This window comes from Colobus angolensis, unplaced genomic scaffold, assembly GCF_000951035.1.
Source record: "Colobus angolensis palliatus isolate OR3802 unplaced genomic scaffold, Cang.pa_1.0 Scaffold202, whole genome shotgun sequence".
NCBI classification, from domain to species: Eukaryota; Metazoa; Chordata; class Mammalia; order Primates; family Cercopithecidae; genus Colobus; species Colobus angolensis.
Genome location: NW_012115178.1, coordinates 4,981,047 through 4,993,731, shown reverse-complemented (window position 1 = coordinate 4,993,731; position 12,685 = coordinate 4,981,047). Strand labels below are relative to the sequence as shown.

At 37.5% G+C, this 12,685-nt stretch overlaps 1 protein-coding gene across 1 annotated transcript in view; it reads right to left on the bottom strand.

Moving 5' to 3' along the window:
- The window catches only part of AKAP6 (A kinase (PRKA) anchor protein 6), a 524,753-nt gene that overhangs the window by 154,710 nt on the left and 357,358 nt on the right, over window positions 1-12,685 (bottom strand). The window contains exon 9 of the mRNA XM_011941871.1: window positions 11,318-11,466. Within this exon, the coding sequence (XP_011797261.1) occupies window positions 11,318-11,466 (149 nt within the window). The remainder of the gene's footprint in view (window positions 1-11,317; window positions 11,467-12,685) is intronic.

The following is a 12,685-nucleotide window of genomic DNA, read 5'->3' as shown; positions in this document are numbered from 1 at the left end:
GTAACACTAAAAATCCTCACAGGTTTTCTACCTAAGGCTGAGTAATCGTGTGTGTGTGTGTGTGTGTGTGTGTGTGTGTGTGTGTGGGCGCGCGCGCGCGTGTGTGTGTTTTGGGGCACTTAAGAATACATCTTTTGTATGCTTAATGTTAATTCACACTAAGACATCTAAAAACACCAGACTGGTTCCTGAAATACCACCTGTCTATATTGGGAGTTCTATTAAATGATCCAATTTTCCTAGCTTCTTTAGCATATTGATTCCTTCCCCAAATATTCACTAAGTGTTCGCTGTTCACATTATTTGCCTAGGAAAGTTTGCCTCTGGCTTTCAAAAAAGACATGTAAAAGAGTGTAACAAAATCTTGCAAAAATATAGTTTAAGTATTTTACTGAAGTAAAATACTAATAATAGATCAGAATTTCCCATCATCCTCTACTCCATATGTCATCTAAGCACAGAAGGGAGATATAACAGTGGTGCCTGTTATGTCTCCAATCATAATATCATTAAAGAATAAAATGTAGCTTCCCAGACATGGAATCTGATATGCACAGTTGCATGTAGAATTCCTTTCCACTCTAAACATATTAAAGTGTGGACACTAATTTACTATTTTGAATGAAAATTCATGAGCGACTTCCTCATGAGAAAAGCAGCCTGCCTTTGCCATTAATAAATAAAAAGGAATATGGAGTTCTTTCTAGCAGTAATTTCCTCAATTTTTATATATACCCACATACATGTGAACATGTCTAAGAAAAATAAAATCAAGCCTACAAACTTATTAATAACTGGCCCTGCTTTCTCGTGGACCATCTGTCCACCAACACCTATTATTGAAATAAAAAGCATAAAGCACCATGATAATCCACTAAAAATTCTAACCGATGAGATAATCTATAACATTAGAAACATCAGTGTAGATTTCTGGGTGTATTTAGAGGATTCTGTTATACTATCAGTAACTCAAAGGCTTGTCCGAGTTTTTAGATAATACGCTGGACTAAGTTCTACCCAGGGAAACAGAAAACATTCTGAAGAATTTTAAAATCAGTACTTGGAATAACAAATGGATAAAAGTACTTCAAAAGACAAAGAGATTATTTTTTTAAAAGATAAACCGTTCTGTGTTATCATTTGTGTGTTAACAGGGGAATGGATCCAAACCTAATGGCACACTGGTGTGGGTTGGGCAGTTCACCCTTTCATTAAAGGATTACCCTACTGTAGGCCTCACTAGTTTTCCAAGATATAATAGGCAATATATCAACAACCTGGAAATAATTATTTGTTACCAAATCCTAACAAAAGTCTGGTAGCACAATTAATATGAAAAGCTATCCTTTATTAGGCTGACCCTACCCAGAGAGTGCTATGCTTGGACTACAAGATTTTAGTTACTTATGGAACTGTTCTTACTGAATTGTGCTTTGACATCACTTCTGCAGCCTACATCAAAAAAACTGCTTTGGGGATTTGACTTCTCTTGCATAGATGTAGTATCACAGACACCTGTCTCTGCCTTAAAGAGCTGCAGGAGAAATTCCTCTCAGGTCCCAACAGCATAAGAAGTTGTGCATCACCTGATACCGATTATTTTTAATCATAGGACACTATGAATTCTCTGATAGATAAAATTTCATTTTATTCTTTGGGTGTGGATAGCCCAGAGCCAAATCATAGCCCTTCTTGAGGACACACATAGGATATACATTTGTTTATTTTCTTACTTTACTTTTGCTTAAATTATTTCAGTCAAACATTTATTCTATTTTACTGTCAATAGTTTTGTAAGTTGACTCAGATCCTTTGTTGAAGGGGATAGGAAAATGAATAAAGGAATACATTTGAAAGAAAAGAGCTAACCTCAGTATACTAAAATGAAGTAAGTGAGATTTGTTTTAGGCGCCTTCTCATTGTCCCTGTTGGCAATTTTCCCCTTTTCCAACGGGCCCCATCAACTCCCCAAAACAGTACAAAATTGATCATTGTTATCATGAAAGATGTGGTGTGTGTGTGTGTATACAATATAGTATATATATATTTATATATATAATATAGTGTGTGTGTGTGTGTGTGTGTGTGTATATATCTTCATTAGTTGAGTACACTGTTAACTTTGAAGTCATACTTCTCCCAAAAGCATGCTTCTACCTCTCTGGTTTGTCTTTTGTTGGCTATTGGCATGGATGGCATGAGATCACTGAAGTGGAAGACTATCTAGGTCTACAATCGATTTAATATATTTCACATTAGAGGGGTATAATATCATGACCCAAGTGAACACATTTCTACTGGTAAGATTTTTTTGTTTGTTTTAGTTCAGAAAGACCTATTTCAATAATTACATAGTGGTCAGAATATCATTTATCCAGGAAGTAGACAGGCACATTTTGCTCCTTTTGACTGTAGCCTACATTGTTACCTTACTATTGAACAGTTCCAGAGCAAAAAAAGGGCCTGAATTGAACACTGATCTTCTATTAGACTGAGGTAAGGCAAGAGTCAAGGGAAGGAAGTAGAAATGCAGGATGGAAATAAGATTTCTTTGGGTTGTCTAGTGATTTAATCTATATGTGAGGCTGTTATCAACATTGGCACACATAAGAATAGCACATCATTTTATGGCTGGTGTGCACCAAAAAGAAAACACTTTATGTATCAGTGTTCTAAAAATACCCACTGGGCAGAAATTCAAAATGGTCAGAGTATGTTTGTTTGTAAGAGAGAGAGGAAAAAAACAAGAGAAAGACAGAGAGAGAGAAAGACAGAGAGAGAGAGAGATAGTATGAGAGAGCATGAATATTTTGCATGCTGCTCAACAGAAAACCAGAAAGATTAACCCATGGCAGGAAATCCAGGGTGATTATATCCCTTCTCATTTGGTTAAAGTCATTTGGCATATCTTATTGTTTAATTAATTTAGATAAACAAATTTGTCTTTAATCAAGTGATATTTTAAATCGTGATTCATTTGTTTTCATTTGTCAATATCACTTCTCTTTGGGGATGTTATATTTATATATACTTTCACATTCATCTAGAGGCACTTCTTTTCCTAAAAGAAAATGAACTCATCTTTCCTGCCGAACTTTTAGCCTATAATCCTATTTTAATTTAAAGTTCATTTTATTCAGCCTGTTGTGCTTGGGATTAACCTATATATACTGTTTCCATTTGGGAAGAAAATTTATACTAAACCCTTGTGTGATGAGGGCTGAACTATTCCTGAATTCTCAGATACAAGGCATAAACCTCAACTGTATCTCTAGCTGTAGACATTGCCCAATTTCATCCACAGCCAGAGGAAGTCAGGCATACAACTGATGAGACTGGAACTTCTCCCACAGGAGTGGAAGTCCCTAAAAACTCTCTTGGAATCCTTCTAATTCCAGGAAGCAGATTCAGAAATCACCTCCATGATCTTCTGCTTCAACAGCATCAAACTATTTGTAGTAAACCTCAACACATTCAGATACTGCCCCTACCTAGTTTCTGTCTTATGGCTGAAATCCTCACCCTCCCTCTACATATCCCTCTTTTACTTTTTGTTTTATTTATTTCAAATTTTTTATTTTTAATCTTTGTGGGTACATAGTAAGTATATATATTTATGGAGTACATGAGCTATTTTGGTACAGGAGTGCAATGAGTAATAATCACATCATGGAAAATTGGGCATCCATCCTCTCAATATTTAGTCTTTGTGTTACAAACAATCCAATTATACTCTTTTCTTTATTTTAAAATGTACAATAAAGTTATTATTGACTATAGCGCCCCTGTTGTGCTATTAAGTACTATTTCTTATTCATTCTTTGTATTTTATTTTAACCCATTAACAATCTACACCTCCCCCACTCTGATGCCCTAGTACCCTTCCTAGTCTCTAGTAACCATCCATCTCTGTCTCCATGATTTCAACCGTTCTGATTTTTAGATTCCAAAAATAAAGTGAGACCATGCAATCTTTCACTTTTTGTGCCTGGCTAATTTCACTTAACATAATGACCTCCCATTCCATAATGTTGTTGCAAATGACAGAAGCTCATTCTTTTTTATGGCTGAATAGTACTCCATTGTGTATAAGTGCTACATTTTCTTTATATATTTATCTGTTGATGGGACACTTAAGTTGCTTCCAAAGCTTGGCTATTATGAACAACGCTGCAATAAATATGAGAGTAAAGATATTTCTTCAATATACTGATTTCCTCTCTTTGGAGTATATGCCCAGCAGTGGGATTACTAGATTGTATAGTAGCCCTATTTTCAGCTTTTTGAGGAACCTCCAAACTGTTCTCCATACTGGTTGTACGAATTTAGATTCCCACCAACAGTGTATGAGGCTTCCCTTTTCTTCACATCCTCGTCAGCATTTGTTATTGCCTGACTTGAATAAATGCCATTTGAACAGCACAGACCTCTTCTAATGGCTAAAATCTATGCATCTTTTAAGATAGCTCAGATGTTCCCTCCTCCCCCCAAGCCTTCTTGACCCCTTTCAGCTAGGCTGGATTAGGTAGCCCTTCTAAGTACTCCCATAACACTCTATATCTTAAAATTTCCCCCTTCTTAATTAGGTAATTTATTTTTCGAGACATGGTTTCACTCTGTCTCCCAGGTTGGAGTGCAGTGGCGTGATCACAGCTCACTGCAGCCTCAACCTCTTGGGCTCAAGCAATCTTCCTGCCTCAACCTCCTAGGTAACTGGGACCATAGGTGCAAACCACCATGCCCAGCTACTTTAAAAAGTTTTCGGTAGGTTGCAGGGTCCCAGGGGTCTTACTATGTTGCCCAGGCTGGTCTTGAACTCCCAGGCTCAAATGATCCTCTTGCCTTGGCCTCCCAAAGTGCTGGGATGATAGGCGTGAGCCACTGTGCCCAGCCCTGCCCATTGTTTTATAAGGATGTATCTAAACGTCTCTCACTACACTGAAGACTATGGAGATTAAGTCTTATGTATCTTTTTCATTGCTAGCATCTCATACCACTGCCTGCAACACAATAGTTGGAAAATAAATATTTTGTTAACTGATTTTTCATATTATCTATTGCATTCTAGGTATTTTAGATATTTTCCTATCAATTATTGCATTTCCTTTCTCAAAAAAAAAAAAAACATGAAGTACACTAGGATAATGATTCCCATTTTGTAGACTGAGATATCTTGGTGAGATTAAATGTACCAATCAAGGTTCCATAGCTAAAAAGTAGCAGAGAGTTAACTTGAATTCTATTCTTAATTTTTAATCTAGTTGCTCTCTCTCCTCTTAGGAAATTAGACTATAGTGAATGCATGACTTATCCCTAAAAATAAACATTATTTGTGTAGTTGGAAGCAATCTGAGCAGACTCAATGCAATCTAATATCTAGGATCAGGAGCTTTTACCTATAGCTTCAAGAGAGAAAATAATAGTCAACTGTAGTCCTCAATTCCTGTCAATCAAGATATTACCTGGAATTCTCAATGGCGTAGTCTTTATTTTGTAATTCTTGCATATTACAGCAGGAAATACTCTGACTGAAATAAAAATGTTCTGCTTACCTATAGTTTTAAAAATAAGCATTCCTTAAAGACAATCTATGTTCACCTGGCAGGGAGGGCATAGTTTACCACAAGGTAAATTCTTGGCTCTCTCAGCCTCTGCTACCCCATAGTTACCACACTGTCCTTCATGTTGGCTGAGGAGACCAAAACATTTCTGACCTCCAGATCTGTTTCCTGGGCTTTTCTACTTAGATGTTTCAGAGACCATAGAAAAAACTATGTCTCAAATACTCCGCTCTTCCTCTCTCTTCCTCTTCCTCTGCATTCCCCTCCTCAGTGAATGCCACATCTGTCTCCCAGAGTGCACGAGTCTGAAATATGGAGGTCCGTTCTCAAATAACCCCTCCCTCAACAACCCCATCTGCCAGGTGAGCAAGGCTTGTCAATGCAGCTTCTTTCAGTTTCTATTGTTGTTGTCTTAGCTCAGGGCCTATTTCTTATTTGAATGACTGGAATAGCCTCTTAACTGAGCATTGTCTAGCCTAGACCTAACCAATCTATTCTCCACACAGTTAGTAGATAATTGTTGCAAACTACTCATCTAGTCATACTGGGCATCCTTTAGTCATTCCGGCTGTTTGCACACACTGCCTTCTCTGTGAGAAACACCCTTGTCATTTCTGATCCTGGGCCATCCTCCATGACACTTCTTCTGGAAGGTTTTCCTGATTTCCATATACCTATCACCTTTTGTGTCCCACTGCCTCTATGTCCCCAGTGCCTAACACAGCCTGCACTTAATAGGGGCTAAATAAATATTACATGTTGAATGACACCAAAATCACTTGAATCCAAGTATTCTTGTTTTCTTTCTCTTTGAGCCAATAACTAGGGCATCAGAATGGTTTCTTCTCCCTCACTCTCTTCATCCCGTGGGCCATTGAGGTTTACTGATACTTTCTGGCTTCAGTTGCCATCTAGTATCCACGTGCTCCGTTAACTGTCAACCTAAAAGTCTTTAATGTCTAAAGTGGTGCTTCTCACACTTCAGCACTAGATTCACCTGGGAGGGTCTGGGTGTCGTGGCTCACTCCTGTAACCTCAGCACTTTAGAAAGCTGAGGTGGGTGAATCACTTGAGGTTAGGAGTTCGAGACTAGCTTGGGCAACATGATGAAACTCCGTCTCTACTAAAAATATAAAAATTCGCCAGGCATTGTGGCGTGCACCTGTAATCCCAGACACTTGAGAGACTGAGGGACAAGAATCGCTTGAACCCAGGAGGCGGAGGCTGCAGTGAGCCAAGATCATGCAACTACACTCCAGCCTAGGCAACGGAGCAAGACTTTGTCTCAAAAACAAAAACAAAAAACAAAAGAAAAAAACCAGAATCACCTGGGATGCTTGTTAAACAAAGATTGCTGGTATCCACCCCTAGACTTTCTAGTATAATAGGGCTGAAGTGGGACCTAGGAATGACATTTCTAACACATTCCTAGGAGACACTGCTGCTGGTGGTCCAGAGACCATACTTTGAAAACCACTGAGGCAATGGTTCTCAACTGCTGGTGAGCATTAGAACCTAATCACTATCATCTACTTCTGCCTACTGAATCAAAATTTTCAGTAGGGTGGGGCAGACTGGCTTTTTTTCTGCTTAAAAGCTCCACAGGTCATCCTGATGCACTATCTTGGTTAAGAACCATGAATTCAATCACTAACTTCTGGATCTGGACTTCACCTTCTTCCAAAGCCTTATTTTTCACACCTCCTTTAACTTCAATCCTCCTCTTCAGTCCTATGAAACAGTAAGCAGTCTGATGATTCCAGACCTTTCCTCCCTTTTAGCCCTGGATCAGTTTTACTTATTCATTCATGCATCCATTCATTCATTGCATACCTAGCACTTGCCAGGCACTGCACCAGATGCAGGAGAGAGTGCAGTGAATATGAGAGATGCAGCCCTGCTTTGTAGAGCTCATCCTGTTTGCTCTAAGCTCCCTAGCATTCTCTGTTTCCCCTTCTCTCTCACTGCACAGATCAGTATCGGCTTCATGCCACAGTCTCTTGCTAGACTGCAAATTCAATGAAGGCAAGGACTGTGGTATGTCTTTGTAGGTGCTCAATATGTGGTTTTCTGGTTAAATTGAAAAGCACTTCTGCTGACCTAGCCCTCTTTCAAAAACCATCTCCAGAGCCTTCTCTCTCTGCTCTTTCCTGACCTGCTCTAATTCTACTTGACACAGTCAGAATTGAGCTCTGCCTTCAATGAGCCCTCCCCTCTTCCCTACACAGATTTCTAACTTGACACTTAAAATGCTTTATTCCATGCTGTTTACAGAGATCTGGTTCCTTCTACCAAACTGTGAGCTTCTGAAAAAGGAACCATTTCATTTCCACCATTTTAATATCTGTACTTCATAGAGCCTGACATATAGAAAGTACTTTAAAACGTTTGTCAAATTCAGCCTGGGCAACATGGTGAAACCTTGTCTCCACTAAAAATACAAAAATTAGCTGGGCATGGTGCCCCACCCCAGAGTCCCATCGACTCAGGAAGCTGAGGTGGGAGAATCACCTGAGCCAAGGAAGTTGTGGCTGCAGTGAGCCAAGATCACACCACTGCAATCCAGCCTGGACAATGGGAATGAGACCCTATCTCAAAAAAAAAAAAAAAAAATAGTTTGTCAAATTAATGAATGAGTTAATTTTTTTGTTTTGATTTAAAACTGCTCTGCAAAGTTTTGCCCAAACTTCCTTGCAGGTTTAATGAACTCTACTTAAGACTTCCATTTCTTCATAGTAGGAAGATACCTTAATTCAAATTTCAGACAGTATGGAATATGCACAACACCAGATTTGGGGGAAAAGCTTATTAAGAATCCAGATAAATCCTTACAGAGAGGGCAAAGAGTGACTTTATAGATTATCTCCTGTATTCTTGACTCAGAGTGCTGACTCGAGGTCTTAGCTCCACTTTAAACCTTCTCTCCATGCCTCTCAGTTCTCTCCTTTATACAGACTGAACAAAAGACATGGTTTTTAATCTACACTCAGTTTTGACATCAAGAATGATACTACTTAGCAAATTAAACTGACTCTTTGAAATTCATTAGAAAAATAAAATCAGATAACCTCTCAATAGGAAAAGGTATCTGAAAAAGAGATGGTTACACTTTACAAAATATACAGAAAGTAAGTGTTCTTGATAAACTATGCTCAGAGCATCATGCCATGCACATAGTAGGCCCTCAATGAATATTTATTGGGTGAAAAAATGCAACTGGTAAGTGCTTTCAACTACATTGAAAAGCACTGACTTTTGCTACTGTTGTTTATCACCAGAGACTCACACAGCTCCCTCCAGGAGCTATGGTTCCACTTTGGGATGCTGGAGCCAGTGCCAAGTGTTTCCCACAGGTGAACAAACTCTGTTACTAGAACTCATAAAGCCTCACATATGTTCAGGGAAATCCTCCTACCACATATATTCATAACTGCTAACCACACAATTCAGAGTTGTATAATATATAAGCTGTGATATATCACCTTGATATATAACTTTTTGTCAAGCTAAAGAGGTTATAAATTCATTTCTAAAAGTTATTTTGGCTACATAAAATTCTCAGAAACTTAAGATCACCACTCAGTGTAGCAGCTCAGTCTTCCCTGGAGTAGTCTTATTCATTTTTCAACTACGTTAGTACATATAATCTTTTTAGCATGCTTGTAGGCATGAGAAGGAAATAAAATGACATGAATTGTATCACCAATTTAATTTTCTCTTTAGTGTATTGGATATCTGCATGTGGAATGAAGATCCTTGAAAGCCCACACCATTCCCACAATTACTTATTGGAAACAATGTTCATTCTATGTAACAAAAACAATGATTAATGAAGTTTATGTATCATTGGAGCAGATAATTTTACAAAGCTACTTTCTTAAGGCTTTAGAATTAAGGATTTGACTGTGGGAACAGAGAGTTTTAAGGGCAGGACACCCCAGATAACCTCACCCACATACATTTCTCAAACAATGCTTTTCTGTATGTAAACAGAAAATAGAAAGGAGTATATGGATTTTGTCCTTAGTATTAAATAGCTGGCTTTCTTTCAGGACACTCTTAAATTTCTGCACAATGCACAGCCTTCAGCACCCCAAGGAGCATAAACAAAGGATATCAGGCAAGTTCACCTACTCCCACTTCACAGAACAATGCTTGTTGTTAACTAAGCAATTCCCAGGGCAGATTTATGATTTGTGGAGCCCAGAGTGAGTGCTCAGGTTGGGTCCCTGGAATCCGGGGTCAGAAGCACGTGGTGCTGTTCAATCCCCAGGGCTTTTACAAAACATGAAAATGTGACCTAAAGTTTGTGCTTGCATGTACACCAGAGGCTATTTAGGCATTTAGAGAAATTAAAGCACATTAAGGCCTCAAAGCAGTTTATTGTTCATGCTTCGAGATTTAACATTTTCTTTCTTATTTGCTGCTATGTTTTTCCTCTGGTGAATAAATGACTACTGAATCAAGTAAGATGAATTGACTACATATATAACATGTCTCACGTATTAAAATATACTGATAGAGCAACAAGTTATAGAAATAGGTAAATGTGAAAACTTGAAAATTCCCTTTTCATTTCCTAAACAGAATTATGACTCTGAATGACTAAGAATACAGGAGTTATTTCCTGTATTCTTAGACACTGGGTTTTTATAATAAGAAAGAATTTTTCATCAGTGTACTTAATTTATCCCAAAACTTTATATGAGGATTGTAGTTCCAGTCAGAACTATAAGCACTTAAAAAAAATAAATCCAAACAAGTGCTTGAAAAGGCTTCTTTCCTCTTGTCACTTTAAGAAATATTTTGGCTAGAGTTACATCCCATAGGTTTATATAATGCTATTAACATGTAATGTAACTTTGGGGAATAGTTTCTCCTTTGTGTTGTCTGGTACAAGTCTAAAAGTAAAATAGGTTACTGTTTCCATTTTTATGAGCATAACTATTATCAAATTATTAGTACTATGAAATAATCCAATTTCATCACTACTCTTTTACTCTCTAAAATCACCTATTAAATATTACAATTGGGCTGGAAAAAAGAAAAAATATATGTGTATATACATATACACATATATTTAGACAATGTTCACATCATTTTAAAAGTCATTTGGAATTATCTAAATATGTGACTTAACTGTTCAATAGTATGAATAGTTAGTATAATATAAATACAGCCATATGTCCCAGGCTGAATGAAATTGTTGATGGGTCAGTAAAGGTGTTGGGTCCTCTCACATACCATAGATAATTCAAGAGCTAGCCTATTCCAACTGACTTCATGTGAAGCTAAGTGGCTAACCCATGGTCTCTAAACAATTATTACATTTCTACATTATTCAGGAAAATTATGTTCTACCAAGTTTCCAGTGTGGTTCTGGTGTTTAAAAGTCCTCAAATAGGCTTTAAAACACATTGTGAAATCTGAAAAATAGCAAACACAAGGAAAAAATAATTTATAAAGAAGACAGATCAATACTAAAAGCACATTGTAGTCACAAAAACACTTATAAAATCACAACGTTGTATTTTAAAAATTAATAATGAGTCAGAAAGTTCTGGGTTACATGGCAGAGGCTGATGAAATCCAGTCTTCAATTCTGGCACAAATGGAAAAGAACATAAATGCCTAGTCTACTGAGCTTCTCCTTGTCTGTTAGCTAGAGAGGAAATACCTTCCTAACACCTACCAGTGGAAAATCATTGAAAAAGTAGATTAGTGAGAATAAAACAACAAAAAGAATAGTTCCCTACCCATTGCTTCCCACTGAATGAACTTTTGACATATCAGCAAACTCCTCTTTTCGCTTGCTGCTGCTGGTATACTGCTCGCTGTACAGCTTGAGGGACATCTGCTCAACAGCATCTCTTTGTGCTTCCAGGTAGCATAGTTGAACCTCAGCCTGGAAAGAGAAACAAAGAGAAATTGCTGTTTTAATCCAGAAGGAATGCATTTCAAGTGAGGTGTAACAGCTCAAAGAATGGGAATTCTTCACATCATTATACTGCTCCTTTTCGAGTTGGATTTAATGGGATCAGTTGGGCATATTACAGAATTATATTTTAGATCTGAATCTTATAAGTTCTTCCTTAAAATATGACCTGAATAAATGAACCCTCAGAAGACTCTGTAAATATCACAAAATATTCCTGAGATCATAATACTGTATGACAAGACTTTACATAAAAATTCTGTGAAATTCCTTAATAATATTCTTCCTTATATTGTCACATATGTAACACTTATTTTTTTAAAATCCCTCTCCAACTCACACATTTGCATGGACACATATTCTAAATGCTTCTCTATTATTTTCCCTATGGAGAATAAAAAAGCCTAGTGTTAATTCCAGTACCTCTTCAATAACCACAACAGACTTTATTACATTTTTTAGTTGTCTGTGTTACTGTCTTAATAATTTTAAAGTAATGCAAATAGTGATTTTGCTTACATGCAGGTATGAATTGTTAAATCTTTCATACTTAGGGCTCACTGTAGTAAATGAGAGGTAGTAAGTTCACCATGCTGTTTTCTATCAAACCAAGGCCAAAAGAATGCTGAATAATATTTGGCATGAAACTGTATTGAATAGATGCTTTATTTATTGCAGCTGTTCTGATCCCTGTGGCTTTCAGGTTCCCTAGAACACCAGATGAGACTGAGAATGATATCTTCTCAGGGGCATGCTTGGCCATGGTAAAGGGAAGGGAGCAATGCTGAGTTCATGTACACTGTAGACCAAAGGACTCTTCTTTTAGTGTGCTTCACTAAATCCAAGCATGTCCATTAACACTTCTCATAAACCTTAAAATCTCTACTTTACAATTTTATTATATATTCTAGGAAAAACATTTCTGGGTCAGCTGTTGAGTAATTGCCAGAATTCTGTAACATGTAAGAAGAAAAGTCGGGTCGGACATGACCTTCTACTCTTAGTATCCACAGCTGATCAAGGCCTTTTGCCTGATCTCTAGTTTTACAGTCTCGACTATGGAGAAAAAGTGACTATTATAAAGTGGCAGCTGCTTAAATTCCAAATTAGTACTCTATAAAGGAAATGGGTAGCCTATGAAAAAATGAGGTCTCGCAGGCTGGGCACAGTGATGCATGCCTGTAATCTC